The sequence below is a fragment of the Psittacula echo genome (genome assembly GCF_963264785.1).
Source record: "Psittacula echo genome assembly, chromosome: Z".
In the NCBI taxonomy this organism is placed as follows: domain Eukaryota; kingdom Metazoa; phylum Chordata; class Aves; order Psittaciformes; family Psittacidae; genus Psittacula; species Psittacula echo.
Window position 1 is genome coordinate 27583778 of NC_137742.1, and position 27120 is coordinate 27610897.

At 39.9% G+C, this 27120-nt stretch overlaps 2 protein-coding genes across 10 annotated transcripts in view; one reads left to right on the forward strand and one right to left on the reverse strand.

The window, feature by feature from the left end:
- The window catches only part of POLK (DNA polymerase kappa), a 39437-nt gene extending 25485 nt beyond the window's left edge, over positions 1–13952 (reverse strand). Inside the window, exons 1-3 of one of the 5 annotated variants that reach the window (XM_080638496.1) lie at positions 13905–13952; positions 13280–13355; positions 1702–1880 (exon numbers count right to left, since the gene is read on the reverse strand). In XM_080638496.1, the coding sequence (XP_080494622.1) occupies positions 1702–1839 (138 nt within the window). In that variant the 5' untranslated portion in view covers positions 1840–1880; positions 13280–13355; positions 13905–13952. Of the gene's footprint in view, positions 1–1701; positions 1881–13279; positions 13356–13825 lie in introns of all 5 variants that reach the window. The other 4 variants (XM_080638495.1, XM_080638494.1, XM_080638497.1 and 1 more) reach the window with 4 other exon arrangements.
- Positions 13953–14093: 141 nt separating this feature from the next.
- Positions 14094–27120, forward strand: part of CERT1 (ceramide transporter 1) — a 72995-nt gene continuing 59968 nt past the window's right edge. For 3 of the 5 annotated variants that reach the window (XM_080637174.1, XM_080637175.1, XM_080637176.1), the window contains exons 1-2: positions 14185–14642; positions 18179–18313. In XM_080637174.1, coding sequence (XP_080493300.1) covers positions 14535–14642; positions 18179–18313 — 243 coding nt within the window. In that variant the 5' untranslated portion in view covers positions 14185–14534. Of the gene's footprint in view, positions 14105–14184; positions 14643–18178; positions 18314–27120 lie in introns of those variants that run through there. The other 2 variants (XM_080637173.1, XM_080637172.1) reach the window with 2 other exon arrangements.

Here is a 27120-nt window from a genome sequence, read left to right on the forward strand (position 1 = left end):
AGGAGATGTAATAAAAACATAAAAAGACAACAATCATGCAAAGAATGTATGTGACTTCCTTCCTAACAAAGAAAAGAGGGCATACGATGAAATAGAACAGAAGAAAATTAAAAACCAAGAAATAAAATATTTTTCCAACAATATCTACTTAGCTTACAAGAGAAATAACATTTTCAGGAAGAAGTAATGTCTTTTACTGAACTGCCTGAAATGTCATTTATAAAAGTCTGTAAAAGCAGGCAAATTTTTAGCTCTAAGCTTTTGGCTATCAGACCGTTGCCAAAGACAAGAATTCAGCCATAGTCAAAGAAGAATCAGGCACAAATATAAAAAGCAACAATATCCACTTTTACAATAATGATAAAAAGGATGAATGGCAAGACTGTAAAGAGTCATGTCTCATTGCTTAGAAGAAACTATTGTATGTTCTCTTTCAATATCAGACATGCATTTCATTTTTTCTTCCCTCTGCAATCAAATGTGACTTATCAAAGCTGATTGAAAGAAGTCAGTACCAAACTATTGGTGTGTGAATCAGCCCAATACTTAAGACTCTTATTAAGCTTTGGGGTTCTTTAAATTTCTTGCAGTATTTTACAGATGAGAAGCTATAAAATTTTGCTGTAATACAATTATGGGTAGTGTTTGTAGGTGTAATTTTGAAGAGTAAAGAAAAATTTAAGAAAAAGAATCAACACTTCAGATTTCTTGAGCTATATCTGTTACATTCTTTTGCCTTTTTTCACAGAATTGTATTTCTGACACATAGATAGATGCCTGTATATCAGTTTTGAAAGCCTATTTTGTAATTCATTCTATTCCACAACAGGAAATGGAACAGTAGCTGTTCTGACAAAACAATTTATTCAAATATCATTATTAGGGATATGTCTGACAAAGCACTATGTTTTCAAGAAAGAGCAAACAGAGTAAGTAAAAGAAACATCTAATCAACAAGGGGCTCAACAGCATATAAAGTATCAAAGTGAAAATGCAAGCAGAAAATAAAGTTTGCCAAATAAAAGCTCTTCATAGTATATTTTCTGCTCCTTGCACCCCTGCAGCTTACCATATAGCAATAGCAGTCAACACAGAATTCATGAGCAAAATATCAACCAGATAAACCAGGGCCAAAGCAGCAGCAAGTGGAACATACATTTGTGCAAGGAAAAGTAAAAAAACCCAGGGATGCTCAAATAAAGTAAAGACTCTCCAAGAACAAGAGGACTAATATTCCAATGCTTTGTGGGGTCTTCTGCGGATCTTTGGTACAAAGTTGCACGCTACTGGCCACCTCACTCAAATACTGAGAAGACAGTCAAGAAAAGAGGTAGTAAACACAAAGAAATTCTACTGAAGGGACTAGAAAAACCTGACTATATCAAATTCAAAAGTTATAGAAGGTGACCAATACAGGTATAACGGGACAGGCAAAAGGGACAATACAGTGATATTTATGCACTGCTTTGGGCAAAATGGGATTATCTAAAGACGTATTCAGTTGTGTTTCTTCACGTCCCTGTGAATGAATCCTTATGGTATTAAGCTATAGTCTTTCTCCTACTTCCCTACCCACACATTTCTTCTTAGGAGATGCCCTCCACTTACACATGTGAGGGATAACATTTGGAGAAGGAATGAAGAAGATCTGATGATACTGGACAATGGATAAAGCAGCAGGAAAAGAGTAAGCAAACCAACCTTAGTAGCTTCCATGATAATTCTATTGATTTTCTCTTTATCCAAACCTTGCATTCCAGCTTTGTTATCATTGAGGCCCATTCTGAGTAGAACTCCATCATTGCAAGAGCTATTGCAAGTTTTTTTCGGGTCATCCATAGTACTTCTTGAAAACAAGTACCTCTTTTAAGACTTAATACCTGGAGGGGGAGGGAAGGAGAAAAAAAAAAAAATAAAATTAAATCATACATTTGTTTCCAAGTTCCAGTTGAACAATAGGAAAAAAAAAAACCTTACGGAATTAATTTGTAATATTTACTGAATAAGTATTTTGTATTTTTTCAGACAGTAACATACTTATCACAAAGAACTGTATTCCTGTAAAGTGGTTGACCTGTTACTCTCTCTGTATAAAGCCACCTGTAACTCTGTCAGTGTTTGTATAGAGTAAAACTTTATTTTTTATCTTAAGCTAGAAATATACTTTTTTAAAGCTCCCTTATAGAAATAACTGAGAACCAACTTCTGGCAAAGGCCAGTACCTATACATGCACATGAGATTTATGGCTGTATATTACCGTGGACGATGAAACAATACTGCCTTAAACATGAAATACTGCTCACTAGATTATTACATTAAAAGAAACTGAATGATCCTTAAATTGCAGAAGACCATTGTTCATTCAGTCGTCATTCTTACTTGAGACAGGCCATAGTTTCTTTCCCAGTAACTTCTAGCTCAAATTCAAAACTTTGACTTTAAAAATCTCGTATTTTAGAAACAGATGGCTTCAATTAAAAGTTTTGAATGAAATACTACTGTTTAATCCAGTGTAAGATTAATGCATTCTTTTTTCCATTAATTGTATCCAACTAACGTAACCTACCAAGCCTTTATTATTCAATTACTGCCATTAGTAAGTCCTTATAAATGCAGGTACTTCTGATATGGGAACTTCTGACGTATTTCCTCGTTGCTTATGAAAATCAATAGTTAAATTCTTTGATAGGCTTTAACTATATGGTAAACTGTCTAGTTACTAAATTGATTAAAATAAAAACCAAAAACCTAAATTAAGCTAACCTTACCCTTTATGGCATGAACCTGTGGTCTTATTTTCGCCAGATTAAAATAAGCAGAAAATGTGATACTGGCACAAATTACTTAACATGTATTTGTTACTGGGAAAACATATAACAAGAATTTCTTCCTATCCCAAATTGCTGACTCATAAACCATTTCAGCTTTACTGTCATGCAGGAAGCACACTCACCCCTAAACTTCCCCTTCAAGCTATTCCCTATGACAGGAGCACTCCCTGTTGGAAGAACCACAGCCTTCCAGGTACACACAGCAGTTCTATTAAGCAACCGCAAATTACACAAACCTGAGAGAGACTGTTACATTTTTTCTTTAAATGCCACTTTCCCACTCCAGGACTTAAGTGGGCCTCATTAGCAACCAAACTGGAGGTCAATATCTATTTTCGCATTTAGAGATAATTTTTCCTATTGAAGAATTACATGGGTGACTTTTTAAAATAAATGGCAATCATACTTTCCTGAAGATCTTCTCCTGAAACATACTACCCAACTGAAGTCAAGATTTTAAAGAAACCCATCTTTAAAAAACATTCTAACAAAAATATCCCAACTATAATCATATTCTATTAATTCAGATTATTATGATGACTTCTGAAGATGCAAGATCCCATAAGTGTGTTTATCTCCAGCTTGTATTTCAAAGAACAGAAGGTGATGTAAAGACCAGAACTCCTCTTGACCCTTTAGCAGCACTTAAGCTCCTATAATGGCAATTAGAAAAGGGAATGGCTTCATAGCTTTTACATATATCTATAAAGTAAAACCATGATGGCAAATATTTTCCTGATTTTTTTCACTTACAGTAGGAGAATCTCTTACAGTTAACATACACATTTACCAGAACTTGAATTAAATGAAGCAGCATTGCATCCCAAGTTTCATCTCAAGCTTGTAAGCACCCCCTTATCAATTAAGTCCACAATAATTCCATTTTTACTGGCAGCCTCTGGTAAATAACAGGCACAACTCCCAATAAATACTTTACTCAAGGTAAATGCCCCTCCACAATCTCCCTAGTTCTTTTATCACTCTTTCCCTTCAAGAAGCTTGAATGAACACAAGACTGCTTCTATTTCCTATTCCAATGTTCACAACATTTTTTAGGCACATCCTGAGTGTGTCCTTATCTCTAACATACACAAATCTTTCCCCCTCCTTATTCAGATATTTCTTAAAGGCTTAGTTTTATAGCAGAGGCTTTAAACACTATTTCATGTCAGCTGAAAACCTTCTCTATCACACTGTTACACAATGAGCGAGAAAAAAATTTACCATGATGATACCAGTGATGGAAAAAATAATTGTTTTAAAAAACTCTCATAAATGGTGGTCTCCTAATGGATTTTATCTTTTCAGCTTCCTGTGTGGAACAAAATATGTTGCTAGTACCAGCTGCTAAAGTGTGTATCACTGTCAGATAAAACCAGTGGATCATCTGCCATACACAAAATGGAAATGGAAATATGCAAAGGAAATTGAGCAGCACAGTTTGAAACACAATGCAAAAGGTGAACCAGAATGTCAGTGTAGAAACTCATAAGGACTTAAAAGTAGTAACATTTTAATGGAAAACAGACCTAGAGAAAATACCTAGCTTGTGGTGACACAATCTTACAAATTTTTTGCTGTAACACCTTGGAAAAAGTGGCTAAAGTTTTATAGTCTAATGAAGCACTAACAGTCAGAACAATCCAAAGAGTGACATATTTTTGGCATGCAGTCATCTCAAGAACAGGCTGGAAGACTGAGCTGTTTCCTCTAACAGAACACGTTACATCCCTTTCAGCATCACACTGAGTAAGTAGGGTGTGAAATCAGAGAAGTCTGTGAAGTCAGGCTACAATTAAATACTAATCTATTATTTCTGTGACTTGGGAATGGGGGGAAATTAGCAAGAGAATCATCTATAAGTGGAGGAGGTAACTTTCAAATTGCTACCAGTAGGACTTCTAAAGTTAAAGACGAAGACTTTGGCAGTGGATACCAACAGTTAAAGCAAAGCAAAAAGGTGGAAAGGAAATACAGAATAGCATTACTGGGTAGGAAGCTTTGTTACTAACCTGGGATGCTTAAAAGTGGATAAAGACAACTTACAAAACCACAATCAAGCTCTTTTAGGAGCAGGCACAGAAACTCAACTGAACCAATCAGACAGAGTTAGGTATCATAGAATCATAGAACAGTTATAGGTTGGAAATGACATTAAGATCATCCAGTTCCAACCCCCCTGCCATGGGCAGGGACACCTCGCACTAAACCATGTCACCCAAGGCTCTGTCCAACGTGACCATGAACACTGCCAGGGATGAAGCATTCACAACCTCCCTGGGCAACCCATTCCAGTGCCTCACCACCCTCTCAGTAAAGAATTTCTTCCTTAGATCCAATCTAAACTTCCCCTGTTTAAGTTTGAACCCATTACCCCTTCTCCTATCACTACAGTCCCTGATGAATAGTCCCTCCCCAGCATCCTTGTAGGCCCCCTTCAGATACTGGAAGGCTGCTATGAGGTCTCCACGCAGCCTTCTCTTCTCCAGGCTGAACAGCCCCAACTTTCTCAGCCTATCTTCACACGGGAAGTGCTCCAGTCCCCTGATCATCCTCGTGGAACAAGTCCAGAGGAGGGCCAACAGTTACATGTCCTTTTTATGTTGAGGACACCAGAACTGCACACAATACTCCAAGTGAGGTCTCATGAGAGCAGAGGCGCAGGATCACCTCCTTGGACCTGCTGGTCATTCTCCTTTTGATGCAGCCCAGGATATGGCTGGCTTTCTGGCTGCGAGCGCACACTGCAGCCGGCTCATGTTCATTTTCTCATTGACCAACACCCCCAAGTCCTTCTCCGCAGGGCTACTCTGAATCTCTTCTCTGCCCAACCTGTAGCCGTGCCTGGGATTGCTCCGACCCAGGTGTAGGACCTCGCACTTGGCATGGTTAAACTCCATAAGGCTGGTATCAGTCCACCTTACAAGCGTGTCAAGGTCCCTCTGGATGGCATCCCTTCCCTCCGGCGTATCAACCGAACCACACAGCTTGGTGTCATCGGCAAACTTGCTGAGGGAGCACTGAATCCCACTGTCCATGTCACCAGCAAAGATGTTGAACAAGACCGGTCCCAACACCAGTCCCTGAGGGACACCACTCGTTACTGGTCTCCAGCTGGACATTGAGCCATTGATCACAACTCTTTGCGTGTGGCCATCCAGCCATCTCTTTATCCACCGAGTGGTCCACCCATCAAATTGATGTTTCTTCAATTTAGAGACAAGGATGTTGAACATCCTTGACAGGGGATTGTTCAACAGACAGTGTTGAACGCTTTGCACAAGTCCAGGTAGATGACGTCAACTGCTCTACCCTGTCCATCAGTTCCGTAGCCCCATCATAGAAGGCCACCAAGTTGGTCAGGCAGGATCTCCACTTAGTGAAGCCATGCTGGCTGTTGCCAATCCTCTTGCTGTTTTTCATGTGCCTTAGCATGCCTTCCAGGAGAATCTGCTCCAAGAGTTTGCCAGGCACAGAGGTGAGACTGACTGGTCTGTAATTCCCTGGGTCATCCATTTTCCCCTTCTTGAAAATGGGGGTTATATTTCCCTTTTTCCAGTCGTCGGGAACTTCACCTGACTGCCACGATTTTTCAAATATGATGGCCAGTGGCTTAGCAACTTCATTTGCCAGCTCCTTCAGGACCCGCGAATGGATTTCATCAGGTTCCATGGACTTGTACACATTCAGGTTTTTAAGATGGTCTCAGATCCTCTCCTACAGTGGGCCTAGGGTCTTCATTCTCACAGTCCCTGCGTTTGCCTTCCAAGACTTGGGTGGTGTGGTCAGAGGATTTGCCAGCAAAGACCAAGGAAAAGAAGTCACTAAGAACCTCAGCCTTCTCCAAATCCAGGGTAGCCAGTTCTCCCAATTGCTTGCGGAGGGGGCCTACGTTGTCCCTAGTCTGTCTTTTATTCGCTACGTACCTATAGAATCCCTTCCTGTTATCCTTAACATCCCTAGCCAAGTTCAATTCTAACTGGGCCTTAGCTTTCCTAACCTGGTCCCTAGCTTCCCAGACAACATCCCTGTATTCTTCCCAGGCCGCCTGTCCTTGCTTTCACCTTTTATAAGCCTCTTTTTTCCTTTGAATTTTTCTCAGCAGCTCCTTATCCATTCAAGGAGGTCTCCTGGCCCTCCTGCTGCACTTCCTTCTAGCTGGGATGCAACACTCCTGAGCTTGGAGCAGGTGATCCTTGAATAACTACCAAGAGTCTTGGGCCCTCCTGCCCTCTAGGGCTATATCCCATGGAACCTTACTAAGCAGGTTCCTGAAGAGGCCAAAGTCTGCTCTCTTGAAGTCCAGGGCAGTGAGCTTGCTGCACACACTTCTCACTGTCCTGAGGATCTCGAATTCGACCATCTCATGATTGCTGCAACCAAGGCTGCCCTGGAGCATCACATTTCCAACCAGCCCTTCCTTGTTGGTGAGCACGAGGTCAAGCATGGCACCTCTCTTTGTTGGCTCCTCTATTACTTGCAGAAGGAAATTGTCTTCCACACAATCGAGGAACTTTCTGGATTGCTTGTGTCTGGCTCCAACAGATATCAGGGTAGTTGAAGCCCTCCATGAGAACAAGGGCCTGAGAGCGTGAGGCCGTTCCTATCTGTCTGTAGAGCACATGTAGTATGAAAGTATTAAAAGACTGAAACTGCAAAAGTCAGACCATCAATTTAATTTCAAGTGCCTCTACCTTTATTCAGATTTAGCATAATTTGGACAGTTGACTGCCCCAAATATGCTAAATCTGAATAAAGGTAGAGGCACTTGACTTAAGTGACTCAAGGAAATGGCTTGTATCTGATTCTGTGCCACTCTTCCACCCTGTCTTCAGTAAAAATCCTCCAATTCCAGCAACAGAGACCCTGGATGCTGTGTGAAAAACTGCTTTCATATTATTATTTTCACGTAATAAAGTAATACATAAGAAAGATAAAAAGTATTTCTAATATTCAGCTCAGTGGACACAGTGTTATTATGCAGGCTATTAACACTTGAGAAGTATGTTAACAGTCTGCCTTTTATTGACAGTATTAACAACTTGTTACAAAGAAATATCAGGACTGAAAAATGACACCAGTGTGGAAAAGATTGAATAATTATTTACTTACATGCTGATTTATTATTTGATGCATGCAAACTGTGTACCAGTCCTCAAAGAAAATCGAATTCTGACACCTTTGCTGTCACAGGTGCTCATGCCAATAGTGAGATGCAAAGAAGTTACTAAAATACATAATTGCCAGCTTCCCCCAGAGCTCAAAAGCTAAACATAGGAATCAAGACATATTACAGATGAAAACCACCATATTTTCCATCCGAATTGCCCTGAGTATAACTTCACAGTGAGGAAAAAAAAAAAAAGAAAAAAAAGAAAAAAAAGTTGCAAATAGAAACACAATTATTTAAAACTCCTCTCTGTATGATTTTTTAATTGTTATTCTTTGGATGGCTAAAACAATTATTCAAGTTAAATAGTTTCTTTAATTTCTGCAAAACTCATAAAAGCCTTCAATAACATTTAACATCAAAATCTGACACCTCATTTATTGTAGTATGAGCTCAAAATGAACTTTGCATTTTCCGTCAACTAAAATGTTTCAGAAGTTCCTTTATTTAAATTTTTCTATTCTTACTTTAGTTAGAACAAAACGAAATTAGAAAAACTAACTTCACATAAGAATGTAAAGAACAGACGAAGGCATAGCTTCAGGAATCCTGTCATTACACAGACTGCATCAGAAGAAAATCAGTATTATTCCTAATTTCAGTTACAAGATCAAGATGTTGGTAGGAGTTCTGTAAAAGCACTGAAAGCAGAATAAACAAAGTTAGAAATTTACTTCATACAGTTTTGACCACAAAGGATCACTTCTCAGGCTTCTGGCTAAAATCAAGTGTGCTGTAGTATGGATCACCCTGTGTTCAAAAGATAAATGCCTCTGGCTTAGTACAGTACCAAAAACATTAAAGAGAAGAAAAAGACAGGGAAAACAAAAACCAAAAACCAAACAACCTTTCAAATATGAACATGTATAGAATAGAATAGTTAGGGTTGGTACATGTGAAATCCTTGGTCTTTTATTTTTCTTATGAAAACTTTATACATGACCCAATATCAAATAATACTGAAGTTAGGAGCACTCAATGCAAGCGTGGGATGGAAAAATCACTTCTGTAAAACAATTAAAATAATTCCATTCATGTAGAAGATGGCTGTGAATATGAAATGAAACTCCTAGAACACTTTGTGAGTGTTCATAAACTCCTCATGAGTCAAAAATAAAACACCCAGCTTCAACACATCTTCAGTAGTTCAGTGGCTTAAGACTCTATGAGACATATACTTCAAAAACTGCAGTTGTCATGAAACTTTGCAGGGCCATCACCTCAACACAGTACACGCTTAAGCCAACCAAAAACCTTGTAAGCCAAGACAAGCAACAAGAACAAAAATAAGCAAGCACGGTAACTGTGTTTCCTTGGTGTGAATGCTACAAAAAAGTCACTAATAACTGTTCTTTGCAGTCACTTTCTTTTATACTGAGATGGAATTAAGCTGTTGTAAGCAGCTTCTTCTACCAAGAAACATAAACACGTGAGCAGTGACCCTTCCAGACCCTAGACAGGACAGCTCATATTCCCCTATTTGCATAAACTTCCATTTATATAAATGTAAAATACAAAATACACCCCAAAGATGACATAGTGAATGTTACACATGTACTGAATCAGAGAAGAAATCAAGTAATTTTCAAAAAAAAAACCCAAACAACATCAGAAAAAAAAAAAACCCAACCAAAAAACCTCCATAATTTCAAAACAAGCTTTTTTTTTTTTTTTTAAAAAAAAAGCATCTCCCAAAACCCTAATGAAAATTGTTTTGACAAGATACATGGAAAGCTGGTAAACTCTCCTATAAGTGAATGAAGATACTCTTGTGCAGAAATGAAAATCACTTGTACCAAAAACTATACCTCACAAGTAATCATGAAATAATTTATCTATTTCATTACTTTTTACCAAGCATTGAGAAATACCTCAAGAATAAAGAATTGAAGACTGAACAAACAAGCCAAGCAGACTGCTCCAAGAGTAACTCTCAACCCCAACTTTTCAAATGTTTCCCTTCCAGTGGAAATTATTAGAACTGGAAACCACATCACAGCCTTCCTAGAACCAAAGCCTCTGGGTACTACTGAAACCGTAAGTAATAAATTCAAAAGACCATATGAGATCTTCCTAATTAGGCCAGAACTCATCTAAATCAACATTTTTAATGAACACCACTTTGGTTTTACTCCAGTTGCTAACTAAGATTGAACTGGTGGACACACAGCTACCCTTCTTACTCCACTCACTGCACAGAAGTATCTTCATGTAGGCCATGCATGCAACTCAGAAGAGTCACTACTGTGAAAGAACTAAAACCTAGCTAACACACTTTAGTATAACAATTCACCTACCAACAGTCAGGCCATTTGATCAATGCACTTTCCACAAATGCATTGCTTTATTTCTTGAATTTTTAAAAGGAGAAAAACATACATTCAACAAACTAAGAAAATTCAACTCAGCGAGAATATTTTTAACACTTCTGATATTTAAAAGGTTACACTACAAACTGCAGTAGTGCACTTAATTTCATGCTACTTAATTTATCCATTACTTGGATAACGATTTATCCCAAACCAGTAACATTACATACTTTCTGACAGGAAGTGCACTTGTTTTTTCTGAATGTTAATTTGGCAAGGTAACATTCTGGTTGACAGGATCAGATTTAAGAAACTCCTTAAGTCTTATTTCCTTAAAAACATGCTCCTCTGAAAATGATTTATGTATATCAGCTGCTCTAAAGTCTCTTCTTCTCAGCAGCATAAACTACCACCAAAGACAAACATGTGCAAGCAAGCACATCAGATAGTCCTGAACTATCTGCTCGATTCTTCTCAGCCACAGGGTGGTGGATATTTACTACAGCCGTGGTTTCCAAATAGCACGGAGAAGAGGACTCCTGTCAGTTTTAATTCTGTACTGATTTACAAGAAAATAAACTGGCAAGAGGAACTGGATAAGTGTTACTAGCATCTACTATTCACACTGTTAACCACCCAGGCTGCTACTGTTTCACTATTCTATCTCTCAAATTAAAATAAAATCTAGTTCCCTAGAAAACAGAATCTTCTAAGAAAGTTCTGTTTTTACAAATGTAGTAAGACAAGGTACACAATAAATTAATACTGAATGGAAAACACGGCGAGGATTCACAGAAGCAAAAGTTTCAAGTTCAAGCTGACACAGCTGAATAGGACTGTTTTTCAAGCAGCAGCTGACTCAGGTTTTTAGAAAAACATAGATCCCACACAAGTACCTAGAATTAGCCTTCAAGAAAACGCAGCCCTAGAATTAAGTCTTTTCTGACCTCACTGGCTTTCAGATATAACAAATTACAGACAATTCAATCCTTTTAAAAAGTAATTCACACTGCAAAGTGAACAGATAATAGAGACTGTTTGACATCATCCAAAATTTTATATCAAAATATGTATTTTACACCATTCAAACTAAATAATTCTTTGCTTATGTGAAGAGCAACACAAGTGAAAGAAGTATCCATTGTCAATTTTCTGCAGGCAAGAGGCAGCACAATTCTGCTCCAAATCCTGCTTTCAGCTTCTGTCTAAAATGTCTTTGTCTTTTAAAACTTCAAAGTTAACCCAAACGGGAAAGTACTCTGGTATCTTCTGTCTGTATTCAGCGTCTTACAAGAACTTTTAACCTGGAAGACTTATCTCAAGTTTCTAACCAAGTTTTCCTAGTACTTCCAGATTACTGAAAACATGTTTAGCAGCTTAATCCATAAAGAAAATAATGAAGGAACTGAACAATTACTAACAATATTCATTAGTAAAAGCTACAGCAGAAGTAGTGTAGTTATCTGCGACCTTATTTTTAAAGATATGTGCCTATTGCCAATGTATTAACAAGTAGTACCACTATTCTGGTTTGTGATTGTCTTTTGGGGTGGGTTTGTTTTTTTGGATTTTTTTTTTTTTTTTTTTACTTGGAAGAAAAACCCTAATACAGCAATTCTCAAAGACAATTTTTGTCCTTTGAAAGACAAAATTTGTGTGGAAAAAAAGAAAGTCTGAATGATTTGTATCTCCGAATTTATACTGTTAGGCAATATGCCATGACATGAAAGCTCCTTCATTTTCTTAGGAAAAAGAGTCTGTAACCACAAATATATCCAGAAGCACGAACATACTAGAAAATGTGTTTTAGTAACATACAGTGAACACACTAAGCCAGAAGGTACAATATTTGAAATAAGAAGCATAATAAGGATGATAAAAAAAATAGGTACTAAAAAGCTACCCACTTCATGATGATTAAGACTGACATCTTTAGAACTATAAAAAAAAAAAAAAAAATCACCATTTTTGTATTACAAGTAGTGTATCAGCAATACAGAACAACACTCTCTGTTCTACTATTCTAACAAACTTGATGACTATTTTAATGCAGTAATTTGCAAACTTCTTGCAATCTCTAAGACACTAAAAGAGGTATAGACTGAGCAGAGGGGCTTGTGATAAAAGAACAAACACAGCAATGAAGTGAACTGGAACTAAGTGAATAGTCCTAGGCTAAAAACATGACAGTGCAAGGCTATACACAGCACTGTCACAGCCAAAACGATTTGTTCAGACATGTCTCTTCACATCCTGCTCTTGATCAGTATAGAGAAATTCATTCTGAGTGTAATGGGGAAAACATAACCAGCTTTACAGGTGATACTCCTGAATTTTATAAACATACTGCAAAGAACTATAAATTATTCTCATACATATCAAAATATACAAAATTCTGCCACTCTGCCTGCCTAACAAAAGCACCACGTTGCAACAGCCACTAAAAAAGTATCTTGCTTGGTTTCTTCCCAAGCAGCTGGTTAATAAAAAACAGTTTCTCAATAATTTTTCGTATGTTTTTCTAAACATAGCACCCACAATAGACTCACAGAAACATTTTTCTGTGCAGTCCAGTGATTACACAAATATTAAGACGTCTGTGACTATTCTTTATTTCTAACTGCTTAGGAAAAATTAATGCTTCTTCATCAAGCACTCTCAGTGCTCCGTTTATTGCAAATATCTTTATACCAGAAACACTGAGGTGATGCTAATATTATCTAACTTTCAGTTGCTATATATAATGTAGATAATAACTGTGTTAACGCCAAGAGCTCTTTCAAAACCGATAATGAACCCTCCATGAAAATCGTCATGCAGCATAACACCGGAAAATTACACAATTATTTGTCATAAGGACGAAGTCCGAGAAAATGCAATGCTACAGCACTACTCTTGCGATACAATCAACTGAAGCTTCTGCAACACTACTTGAACACATAAATTGTAAAGTAACACGTCCACCTACCTTTTCTTTTTTCCTCCTTCTGCAAATATTTCTCTAATTATAAATACCGGGAATTACACGTATCTCAGACCTAAGCCTGAAGAAAGAAAGAGAAAAACCGTTTCGTTCCCTAAACTACGAAAACGTTGGGCAGAGGAGAGTCAGGCCAGCGCTACCTCGCAGCCGAGGCAGGCCACTGACAGCCCCTTGCCGCTCCGCTCACCACACGCTTTTGGGCACAGAGCCACCCCGCCGGCGAGAAGGCGCGGGCTGCCGATCTTTATACCTAACCACGATCGCTGCCGCCCGCACGACGACGGCCTCCATTAGCAGCCCCAAGCAGCGCCGCCAAGCCCCCGCAGTAGGCAGAGATTCACCCCCTGCGCCAGGGTGACCCACCCCGTTCACGCTTCTCCCGGGAGCTGGCAGCGCCTCCCGCCCCTTCCTGCAGACCCCGCAGCCCCCATTTTTGTTAAGGGCAAGCCCCCCCAGCCCCACCGGTTTTGAGATAAGGAAGAGAAAGCCACGTCTGTCACGCCAGAAAGCAAGCAGGGCTACACGCCTCACCTCCCTAAAGAAAGAACACTCCCTCACCCCACAAAAAATCACGCGAGCATCACCCCAAGCAGCACCACGGAGTCCCCACCTCACCGGAGGCACAGAGGCGACACCCGCCGGTAGCGCCACAGAAAAGACGAAACCAAGATGGCAGCCGACTACCGGTGGGAGCACGTCAAGGAGGCTGCCACCTCAGCGGACTACATCTCCCAGCATGCTGTGCTGCACCTGCTAGCCCCCGAAACTACCATTCCCGAGAGGCAGCGGCAGCATTGACAGCTACGTGAGGTAAGACTACTGCTCTCACCAGACCGGCCGAAGGGGTTGGGCGGCGGGCGGGGCGAGATGGTAAATAGTGGCACCGAGCACCCGCCTCACATAAAATGGCGGCGGCGGTAGTGGCGGATCGCTGAGTAGGGTGTGCAGCGAGCGGACGCACTTTCGCTCCTCCTTCCCTCGCCACCTCTATGTTGTGACTCTTTCCGCGGGCACGGGCTGCGGAGCTACGGTGAGAGGGAAGTCTAAGCCTGCGTGTCTTTGAGCCGGCTGGTCGCTGGCAGGGGCGGGCGTGCGACGCTGGTGGCATCGCGGACGCGGAGCGGTGCTGCTCAGGTGGAGTCCGTAGCTCTCGTGCCTTCGGCAGGAGGAAGATAAAGCTGCTGTGGGCGGGGGCGCTTCGGCTCTTCCGTGCTCGGCGGTGGCTGCGGATCGGGTCTCCATGTCGGACAACCAAAGCTGGACAAGTTGTGCGGACAACCAGTCCTCCGGCTCTGACGAGGACCCTGAGACCGAGCTGCAGGTTGAGTTCTGCGGGGTGCTCAGCAAGGTAAGCCGCCTCTCTCCCCCCCCCGCGGCCTCTTGCTTCCCCTCTCCGCACCCCGGCCCCGCCTCACTTCGTGGCTGGCCGAAGGCTGTCAGCCCCCTCTGCTTGTCTCCTGCACGCTACCGGAGGATCGGGCCGAGGGGCCTGGCGGAGCGGCCGGATTGCTCCATGGGAGGCGCTGGCATGGCTGGGGCAGCCGCCACCTGACATCGGGGAGCCTGCCAGGCAGCCGCTGCGGCGCCCGGCGCCAACCGCCCGCGCCCCCTCCCTCAGCCGCGGGCGCCGGCATATCCCCGCCGCCGGGTTCCCCGCCTGTGCGCAGCTGCCGCCTGTCCCTCCCCACCCTGGGAGGAAGCCCTGCTTCTGGGGAGCGCCACGGACTCGCCTTCGTCTTGGCCAGATGGCGGGGGAAGGTGTTTGCCGCCTGGCCGGGAGGTCCCTGCTGCCTCCCGCCGCTGCCCGGCGCCCGGTGGCTGCCTGACGTGAGGTTCCGGAGAGTCAGGCCGAGAGGACGCGGCCGGGGTGCGCCGGGGGATGGCGTCTTCGCTTCGCTTCGGGCTCCTGGCCGGAGCCGGCTGCGGGCCCGCGGCACTCTGCTCGCTTTCCAGGAGCTCCGGAAGGCGCAGCCTGTGGTCGCGCCCCAGGAGCGGGCACCGGCAGAGGAACGGCACAGGCTTTAGTTCTGTGTAGGGATACCGGAGGTGTGGATGAGCAGAAGGAAAATGGCCCTGAAGCTTGTTTCCCCTCTTAAAATTGAAAGTAACGTTTTACTTTTTTAATCACAGAAAGTAAGAGGACTTGCAAGTATGCATTAGGTGCTACTGGGAAATTTTGGTTTTAGGAGTGCTTTAAAGTTTAATATTAAATTACTAAGTTTGAACGCAGATTTTTTTTTTTATTATTACAGACAGTACGTTCAGATTAAGGTTGAAATAGCTTTAGGATTAAAGCTTTATGTTTTAATTTTTTTCTCCTGCTCTCTTGATAAGGCTGAACACAAGCCAGCATAGAAGGCACAGGTCATAGGATATAGAGATTGTGAACCGGCCCTGGATGCTGAGGAGACAGCTGTAACAGGGCTAGCACTCTGCTTTTTGTGAGGGTCAATGAACTTCTTTCAGCCTGAAAACGCTTCTAACACCAGAAATGAGATGGATGCTTAGGGGAAGTGTCTTGGTTTTCGTTTGGAAGATCTTCTTCTGCTTATCTGAGATGTTAGAGCAGTTAAAACATGAGGTTTTGGTTTGCTGTATTTTTCTCAAGTTGAAAAATTTTTCTCTGATTAGATGCTTTTGTCATTAGAAGGAATATAATTTGTGGGATGTAACTGATTTTTATGTTGGCTAACTAAATACTTTAAAGTCCAGGTGCTGTTTCTTACTGGCATAGCAGGTGAAGCTGTGGCTCCTGAGATTCTGAAGTTTAGGTATACGCAAACTTTTTATTTTCCTGGATGATAATACTGAGTGTAGCTGGTGCTGCCTTTACTGTGAGAACATGGGATGTAATCCAAATAGTCAAGTATGGTGGAGCCTGTGAATACGTTGAGAGATAAGTTTACCTTTTATTAATTGCTGCCTTGGCAATACTTGGGACAAACTAATTGAGATGGTAGCATATCAACTTTCTAGCAAAGTAATATCTGTTCTTAGTAACTTACTGTCTATAATAAAAATCCAAAGCCTGCAGTTCTCTGTGCTTAGTAGTGTTTCTTTTGTTCTGCCCTTTAGTAAAGAGAAGCTACGAAGGAAATAAGAGTAATATGGTAAGAGAAGCATACTACAAGTGTGTCTTGCTGGTCTTTCTAAGTGTTTCAGAACTCTAGACTTTTTCCTGTTGTATTTCCTGCTAAAGATTTTAAGGTGGATATGAAGAAAGAATTTTAATGTGGAATAGACTTTCTTGAAGTACACGAATCTAGCTGTTGGAAGAAGTGGGAAGTGTGTTGTTTTTTGTCAAAATCTTGTGCCTATTCAATACGCTTTAAGGAGCCTATTAATTCATGGCACATTTTGATTGCAACAACAAGCGCTGATTACAACAGCAAATGCGAGATTAACTGCTATATTTATCTCACTTAAGTCTGTCAGAGAAGGGAATGTGCTTTCCTCCCTGTCCCTTGCTCTTTTGCCCGATATAACTTTGAACTCTGCCTTTCGCATCTGGGAGGGGTTGGGAATGTGAGAGATAAGGAAGGAGGAAGGCAGGAAATAATAAACCTCCAGGCCTGCTTGTGCTACCATTCATGTACTGAGCATAGCTGAGGCTTTCTTTAAGAAATACTGAATTTAGCAATTTCATGTATTAAGAGATCAAAAAAGGCTTTGTCTTTGAAGAGCAAGTCAGTGTCTCACCTATGCTTGAAAATTGTTAGGAGTTTCTCATTTATGGAATTTGTTTTACTTAGACCTGTTGTTATTGCTATAGTTAACATGTAGTTATGGGACATGTATTAACTAGTATGTGCAATATAATGTGTACATAAGACTGTTAGTCTTATTTCTTTCCTCCATTTATATATTATTATATATATTACAAAATTATGAATAATGGTTAGACTTAAATGCTAAAAAGAGCTTATTTCTCAGAGCTTTTGGTAAAATAACATTTGTCATGATGGAAGAAATGCTTGTGTGATAAAATTAATTTGTGCTTTTGCTTCTTTTTTAATCTAATTTATATTTTTTGCACTATGATTGAAGATCAAGCACCGGTGTATAATTGGAGTTATAGAACAGTCCTGATACTCTATCAGTGTTGTTTGATTCTGCAGAGTGCAGTTGGGAAGATATAGCAAATACAAGATCAATAACCACAACTTTAGGTTACTCCTTACTCTTATCTTTGTAGGGTGAATCCAGGACTTGTTCCTGGGATATTTATTTTATTCCAGGTGTGAATGGGAAGTACTTTAAAAAAATCTGAATAGCAGAAGGATGATTGGAATGTCTGCTGATAAACCATTATCATCTTACTGAGAAAATGGTTAGGAATTAAAGTCTAAAGCACTGTCTATGGGGAATATTAAATTGGTAAAGAACTGATTACTCCAGTCAGTCCGATAGTTATATACTATGCTGTTGGATAATAGAATGTTTGTATTTATATGAAAAGAACTAAATACCTAAGTAAAATATTTTTTGTAGAAATTAACTTTTATATAAAATAAATTAATAAAATTATTTGAGTTAAGTTCAGCTTTAGGTGTAACTCCAGATTTTAAATTGAGTGGCGAAACTAATGTTTTCCACAGAAAACGTACTGTTATCAGTATGTTTATTTCTGTTATTTTAAATGGCCTTGGCAATGCAGTTGTAGTCAAATCATCTGTTACCTTATTTGTTTGAAGCAACTTGGTTTTAGTACCATTAGGAGTTCATAAGCTTAGAGAAGAATAAGGTTCTCAATTGGGAAGAATCTATAAAAATAAATTGCTTTTTTGTTCTCCTGGTGCTGGAAAGCCTGAGAAATATCAGCCACATTGGTTTGTATTGCTATTTTTCTATTAGCTGATCTTTGGAATTATTTTTTTTTTGCAGTGGACCAACTACATTCATGGATGGCAGGATCGATGGGTAGTTCTGAAAAGTAGCACACTCAGTTATTACAAGTCTGAAGATGAAAAGGAGTATGGCTGTAGAGGTTCCATCTGTCTGAGCAAAGCTGTGATTACAGTAAGTGGTGTTTTATTATTGCCATCTTTTCATGTTTTGAGGTGTTACATATTTGTAGATAATGTCTGGTTAAAGCAAATGTGGGTATGGCAAATTTTGTTAGGTTAGCTGTAATGAAAGTTAATGGTATCAGTGGAACACTGTGGAGCAGGGCAAGGAGTTCCCAATAAGAAAATAAGCTGTTCTCATCTGTGGCTTTGGTAAGTACCTTCTCATCTCTTATGTTAGAGGTTTCTGTGGGTAGGGATACAGTTTTTCTCTGAAGCCTGCAAAGTTTTTTCAGGGGTCAGCCTAAGACCCTGCCACAACTTTCCTGAAGATGTACCATCTGTCACAGTCTTTGCAGTAGAGAGAGAGGGGAGTAGTTCTTTGTCTGTACGTTCCAAACATGACTCTGTAGAACACTTCCAAAAGAAAATAATCTACTACTTGCTTCCTCTTCTGAACAGGTTAATGTGTTGCTGGTTTTGTATAATGCTAAAAGATCCTGTATTGTGCTGGTAAGAGTAAAGAACCTAAATACAAATGAAATCTCCTAAAGATGAATTTGCCTTGAAAGATAAAGGAAAAAAAACAACCTTCTCTTTGTGGCTTTCAGAATTATGTATTAATTATGACTAATGTTTGCCAAAAAACATGCTGTAGCTTTTCTGTGTTACTAAACAGCCAGTCCAGCTTTGTGAATTAGGGAAAAATAGCTGGACTTCTGTGTGGCACACAAGTTCCTGGAACAGTATTGTTAAATCTTACTATTTATGATCACTATACTGTAAGTTTAGTATCAAGATCTCCTTGATCTTGCTGATCCAGACTCAGGCATAGGAACTACCTATCTGATAAGCTGATGTATTTCAGTAAGTTTTCCTTCAGTACAAAGCAGAATATGGGTGGTATGAGATGGAGTTGATTACTGTAATGTTTCCGTATAAGAAAGGGTGATTGGATTTTCATGAAGCTTTCTTCTAGTTACTCAGGTATGCACATTTGGTTTCAACAGGCAATGTAGTGATTTTCTGTATGTAATTAATGCTAGTAGTAGTATGGGATGTTCATGTTTTGTTGATGTATAAATTTGGAAAGCTGCTGTCGCTGAGTCTTACTGTAGTTCCAGCAATAAAGATCAGCCTGGTAATAAGTCATAGTATTGAGATGTGAATGTTGTATTCAGAAAGTCACAGTTGCTTCTCCTCTTGTTTTATAAGTCCTATCACATTTGGCAGAGATTGATAAACAGATAATTCTACAGGGATATTTTATAAGACATTCATCTCCTCTTTATTTAATGAGAGGAAAACTAGTTAAAACTAGGTTGTTAAAATAGCTTTCTCAGGTATTTCAAGTATAGAATTATAATGCCATCCATCCAAAACAGATAGGTTCCTGTGATGGTAGTCTTTAATAGAATGAAAAAGGTGGGGTTTGGTTGGACTAATTGCCATATTAATCACTGGGACTGTACAGAACTGAATTTTCTAGAACAGAGGACTAAAGTATGAATCTTGTATAATTGCTGGATAACATCAAATACTGAACTGTCAAGAACTGGTCAAGCAAATGTAGTTATGGGGGCAGACGATGAAAATCAATACATGATGTTGAATTGCTTTTAGCTAGATAAGGCAAAACACCTCAAAGGTGTTTGATTTAGAGCAGGGTGGAGGCTTGAACTCAAGTTAAAGTTTTGCAGTCTGCTAGGTGGTCAAGGAATGAAAAGGAATTTGGGGTATTATAAACAGTTTGTGTATGTGCAAATTTAAATGTATTAATCTACTCTGGACTTTATAAATTACTGCTGTAGTTGGTTGTTAATGCCCAATGGTGTTTATTAAAGATTATTACTGTAAAGGTTTTTAGTTCTTTCATTGCTAAAGTAAAAATTTCAATGGTGACCTCTGTGTATGGGATTAGGAGTTGATGTTGGTAGCAGTCCTGTAGTGGAGGATTCATGGGATTCAGCTTTGGGTTTGAAAGATCTAGGGTCTGTCATTAAAACAACAAACAAAACACTCTATGGAGCTGGAAGTCCAACTTCCAGGCGACTGGTTTTCAGCTTGTACTGTCTTTGCCTTGATTGCTGTGTTTGTTCTGATAGTATTGTTTTTGTACAGAGTGACTTGCACCGACTCATGCAGTCACAGTGTGACTTCAGCTGGAAGGGAAATCTTGAGGGCATCTGCTGTGTCTCCCTTCCCCCCATGCCCAGGCATTCTCATGGAAAGGCCAGCACTAATTTAATCCTGGTGGTAGTTTATATTAATAGATTTTTCAATCCTGTTTACAAATTCTTAACAACAAAGTGTTCATATCATGAGCTCTAGGGTTTTTTCCAAAAAGGTTTTAGCTGGTCAGGATAGCTTTTCTGCATGGATCCATATGGTAGATCTCGGAAAATGCTTAGAGAAGTCTCATGCTTGATAAATTTTGAGAATGCTTAAAATTAGCCATGTGTAAGCTTTGTAATTATTGTCAATAGAGGTGATTACCTATACAAGGAAGAGTTCCAAAAGCTTATATTTGCCATGTTGTATTATTCCAGTGCTTGATCTTCATCTTCATTTGTATATTACTGAGGTATAAAACTTACTGATTTCTAATTTGGTAGCTTAAGCAAGATGGAGTAAGGGTGATGCAATGGTTTTCCTTTGTTTTGGTTATACTGTGGTCATGCATATGCATGTCAGTCTTAATGGAGACTTGATGTTGGTTGTTAGTCTTGTGTGGTTTGATTTTTTTTTTTTTTTTAATTAATACTTTGGTTTTATTGTGTTGCAAAGAGACATTTAGACAGTTCTGTGGAAGTGTCTGGAACAGGGCTGAGCAATAAATTCAGTTTGCATAATGAAGATATTTTCAATAAACTGATTGGGGGTTGGTGTGGGGTTGTGTTTTTTTTGTGTGTGTGTGTTAAGCAAAAGTAGTTAGAAAACACTGTTGCTTGATAAAGGCAATAATGATTTTATGAATAAATATTAATACTAGAATTGCAAACTGTTCTTCAGAATGGGCTTCTGAAAGGATGGATTTCTTGAGTTTCTATTGTGAATTTGTGGAGCTCAGGACAGGCAAGAAGATGGAAAACTGAAGCCTGCCTGAGAGAGGGCATAGTGAATTGTTTTAGCTTTTCTTTCCTAAATTACAATAAGTTGTTATTGTGAAGAACTTATTAAATATGTTATAAATTAGAGCTGATATGAACATGTTAGTTCCAGTTTACGAGAAGAGTAAGAACATTATACATGACAGAGCTAAACTGGCAGTTTCCAATTCTAAGGTTCTCGTTTTCTTATGTATAGTCTGAAGAAAGAATCATAGAAGTTAAGGTTGGAAAGGACCTTAAGATCATCAAGTTCCAACGCCTCCACCATGGGCAGGGACACCTCACACTAAACCATGCCACCCAAGGCTCTGTCCAACGTGGCCTTGAACACTGCCAGGGATGGAACATTCACAACCTCCCTGGGCAACCCATTCCAGTGCCTCACCACACTCTCAGTAAAGAATTTCCTCTTTATATCCAATCTAAACTTCTGCTGTTTAAGTTACCCCTTCTCCTATCATTACAGTCCCTAATGAATAGTCCCTCCCTAGCATCCTTATAGGCCCCCTTCAGGTACTGGAAGGCTGCTATGAGGTCTCCATGCAGCCTTCTCTTCTCCAGGCTGAACAGCCCCAACTTTCTCAGCCTGTCTTCATACAGGAGGTGCTCCAGTCCCCTGATCATCCTTGGGGAACAAGTCCAGAGGAGGGCCAACAGTTTCACGTCCTTTTTATGTTGAGGACACCAGAACTGCACACAATACTCCCAAGTGAGGTCTCATGAGAGCAGAGGGGCAGGCTCACCTCCTTTGACTGCTGGTCACACTTCTTTTAATGCAGCCCAGGATATGGTTGTCTTTCTGGGCTGCAAGCGCACTCTGCTGCCGGCTCATGTTCATTTTCTCAACAGCCAACACCCCCAAGTCCTTCTCCGCAGGGCTGCTCTGAATCTCTTCTCTGCCCAACCTGTAGCTGTGCCTGGGATTGCTCCGACCCAGGTGTAGGACCTTGCACTTAGCATGCTTAATCTTCATGAGGTTGGCATCAACCCACCTTACAAGCATGTCAAGGTCCCTCTGGATGGCATCCCTTCCCTCCAGCGTATCAACCGAACCACACAGCTTGGTGTCATCGGCAAACTTGCTGAGGGTGCACAAAATCCCACTGTCCATGTCACCGACAAAGATGTTGAACAAGACTGGGCCCAACACCGATCCCTGAGGGACACCACTTGTTACTGGTCTCCAGCTGGACATTGAGCCATTGATCACAACTCTTTGCATGCGGCAAAAATCTGGGTATGAAAGTCATTTGTTTTCAGTAGGCAGTTGAGAGTAGCATGTGTTGAGATGTGTATACATGTAAACCAATATAGCATGACTCAAAACTACGTAGTAATTCCATACTATTATCAGGGAAATAACTGGATAAAATATTAACAAACAAATTGGGTGCTGTAAGACTCTCCTGGATATTTGATTCCCTGGAGAAATCTGAAAATTTGTAGTCACTCCTGCATCTGAACTTCTGCAGGAAGTACAGAAAACCCAATGGACTGGGTTTGCTCTTCAGAACTGTAGGCTTCAAATTTTAAATGTGATTTCACTGCTCAAGTAACACATACAATATATGCATTAAGAGGGTATTTTCCAATGAGAGGGTTTCTTTGCAATGGATTAAACCAAGCTAGTTTTAAAGTTTGCTTAGCATGCTGACGAGCCAGTATTAAATTTTACTTAGCATGCTTTTGCTTTTGTGGGTGCAGTGGGCCTCTGTTGTAGGTATGTTTGAGAAAGTTAAGATTCTCATTTAAAAGAAAAAGCAATGTTGAAAGGCATTTTGAAAAGGAAATGTCTGAAGACCTGAAGTAAAATATTTTGGTAGTAGCAGAGAATTCAATAGGCTTTCATATTTTTAAGCCTGTTTTCTTGAACATTTTCCTATGTTTGTGGATGTGCCATTATGAGAGTTTTCTGTATGTAGTCATGAGAAAAGATTAGATGTCCCATGTTTTGTCACATAAAAGGATCATTACTGTTTCAGTGGGCTTAAAGCTGTCTTGTTTACATGCTTATTTGAAATAAGATTTTCCTATATCTTGGGTTCTTACTGCTTAAGAATAGCAGCAAGGAAATGTAAGGCATCCTACTCCAATGTTTCTGTTAGATTTTGTCTAGATTTTTTGAATTCAGAAAAGGAAACCAGAATTTTGTGTTGTGAATTTTGGCAGACCCTAATTTTCCAGCTTTGTGGATCTACTTGGATGTTGATGGGAGCTAGGGGGTAAATGGTGTATCAAAAAATAAAGTGAATTAGAACTGGCAAGGTCTCCTGGGTTTTCAGAACATTTTAAAATAAAATATATTATAAACATGAAATACGGTGCTTTCTGTAAGTTATTGCACCCTGAGAATTAGATCTGGGATAGTTAATGATGTTAAAACAAAACAAAAAACTTGCAAAATTAAAGCAGTGTCTTTGTTTAGTAACTTTAATGTTTGTACCTCTAAAGCCAAGTGTATTCAAAAATAACTCAGAGACAAAAGGCTCTTGGTGGACCTCTATAGTTTCACTGGGTGTATATGGTAAGGGTGGGGTGTGACAGGAGGCCACGTTATTCTGCCCTGCAGGTTCTCGATGGCTCCAGCAGACCAAGTGCAGGGCACCACATGGGGTAGCACTGCCAGGTAAACATAGTTAAAGTGCAAAAATGCTTATCAGCAGTATCTGAGATAGAGCGGAGTGGAGGGGGAAGTGAGAGAAACAGTCCTTCAAGCACCTAGGTGAGAGCAGGGGAGGGGGAAGGAGGTGCCTCAGGCAGTGAGCAGATACCCCCACAGCCTGTGAGTACAGCACAGTGCATCAGCCATTTCCATGTGGCCTGTGGAGGACCCTATCATAGCAACTGGATATGCCCTGAAGAAGGCTGCAGACTGAGGAGGGTCCATGCCGGAGCAGGTTTATCCTGAAGGACTGCAGTCATGGAGAAGAGCCATGCTGGAGCAGGGGAGGAATGTGAGGAAAAAGCAGCAGTTAAAGCATTACAAACTGACCGCAGCCCTCATTTCTCATGCCCCTGTGCATGTTTTCAGTTTTGTCTTTGTTTCTCAGCATTCTACTGTAATTAGCAATGAATTAAATTAATTTTCACGAAGTCGAGCCTGTTTTGCCCATGATGGCTGTACATAAGTGATCTCCCTGTCTTTATCTTTACCCATGAACTTTTCATTGTATCTTCTCCTCCTGCACAGCTGAGATAAAGGAGTGAGAGAGCAGCTGAGTGCAGATCTGGCAGCCAGCTAGGGTCAAACTACCACGGTAATCTAGAGAGTCATTATAGACGTAGCTTATGATTAATGTGTATGTTTGAAAGAACAAGAAGGGACAATGATTGTTCCGAAGAAGGACGCTTTTGCTGTGTGTACTCAAATTCTGGGAAAGGCAGAAATCTGTAAAGGAAAGTACAGTGATAATGCTAATTCAAGGGAAAGAATGTTAAGGAAGGATACAAGGAGGAACAGACTATTTGGAATTGTAGTGTTTAGGCTGTATTTTGAAAAATGAGCAGATCTGAAGGTTTTGCTTTGTGGTAGCTGCTCTGAACATTTTTTTTTGTGGAGGAAGTGCTGGTTTGTTCAGGTACAGTGTAGGAGGATTTCATGAAGTTGCAGAATGGTGCAGAAGAGACACATGAATTCCAAGGTGATAGTGGAAAATCCACAAACTAGAGGATAGATTATACTTTGCATTGTAGGAAAGTGACACCATTCATGTTGGAAAAGATTGTGTATTCAGCTGTGTTGAGCTGACAAACACTGGTAATAACAGTCTGGCTTTCATCTCATTTTCCAGTGTATGACTTTCCATGTCCACTTTTGTAAGAGGCATTTAAGTTGCAATTGGTGGAGACTGATACCTTTAAAAGATTTTTCAGGCTTGTATTTGTGAAGGATGTTTGCAGATACTCATCGGAGTGACATTTGGGTACTGTCCCATCAGATTTGACTTTAGAGTGATTTCTTTCTATACACATCCTACTTGGAAGGAAACAGGCAACAAACCCAAAACAAGACAAAAAAACAACAAGCAAACAAAAAACCCATCAAAAAAAACCCCAAGCCTGAAAACCACTTGTAAGCATGGGTTACAGCAATTTATATCTGTGGAATATATGCAAAACAAACACTTTGCATTTATATAGAGAGAATAATCTCAAATCAGTTTTACTTATATAAGGCATTTCTCCATGTGTTTTTTGTTTTGGTTTGGTTTTTTGGGTTTGTTTTTTTTTAAGCTGAGAATTAGCATTTTTAATAGCTGTAGATATTCTGATGTAAGGCATATAAGTTTTGGCTATTTTTTAAGAAAAACTTTCAGTTTTATTACAAAAACTTGAATGCATTTTCTTAGTTTTTAGTTGGTACCTTTTGACTGACACCATCCTTAAGCCTGCCTGAAAAAAGAATGAAAAGTTCCATTAACCTGCTTTGAGCTGCACTGAGAGAGGGGTGATAGGAGCCACTGGGTTTCATGTTTTAGCTTAAAGATACTACTAAAGTTTTTGCTAGTGATGGAAGGCTAACTAACTCATCACCAGAGGAAACCAGATCTTTGAGCTTTTCTCCTCAAGAGGATTTTGTAAAACCTAAGTAAGTAAACCAAATGCATTGCTTTACAAAATGTCTTTTCTAAAGCAACAATTTCTCATAGTTTTGCACCAGTTCTTTTAGAGGGAATAGTGTGAATAGTACTGAATACTTGCCTTCATTGTAAATTTACTCTTTTATGAATATATTTCTTACACGATTCTATGGCTGTGATAACTCATTCCACAAAAAGCAAATAACGTAGTGTTCTAGCAGGATGAATGAAAATTAGCATTAGAGATTTTACAGAATCTGGCTTAAATGTGACTGAAATTTAGAAATTCAAGAATTGTATTCAGCAGCTGAACAGGTTTTTACATTTATCCATGAGCAAAAGCAATGTGCAGCTATACTAGATTTTTCTTAATCTTGTATGAAAAAAACCCCTTTTCGGCATGACAGAAAACAAAAAAACTGCTCTGTCATACTTCTGAGGTCAGTAGCTTTGTACTGATGAATTAGGTAAGTAGAAATGCTTGTCTTGGTTAATATGTTATTGCAGTATGCTGCAGTGCAGTTATCTTCGTAGCAGTAAAGGATATTGTTTGGTTAACAACTGTGAACCATGGAACTAGGTTCGATAACAGCCGCTGTTGCGTTTATGTTCGTGACATTCGTGTCTGAGAGAGAATGATAGTTCTCATATTCTGTTGGCCTCCATTGTTTGTCTTGTGTGCTAGTGCCCCTGCTCGTTATTAATACAAAAAGCCTTCAAAATTTTAAAATAAATGCACCACATGTAATTTTTAGTTATGCAATGCGAATAGCAGCACAAACACACTTTAATGGTTGTAATATGCAGACTTGAGTTTGGTGTACTGTGAACCGCCATGGCTTTCCTCTGTAGGGTAAAAAAGAAAAGCCTTTTAAAGTAGTGAGAAAGCAAGCAAAAGTTTCTTCATTGAAGGGTTTGGTTTTTGTTTTGGTTTTGGTTGGTTTTTTTTTTTTTTGCTTGGGTTTTTTCCTTTATAGAGTACTCTTGAAGGTTATAAAGTATATAAAACCACTTAATATTCCCTGTGTGATTTGCCTCAAACACTTGAACCAGTATTTTTCAAGCAGATACTGCTCTGAGGCTTGTTTCAGGAATACCTCAGGCTTGAGAAGGGTTTTGTTGCAGTGCAG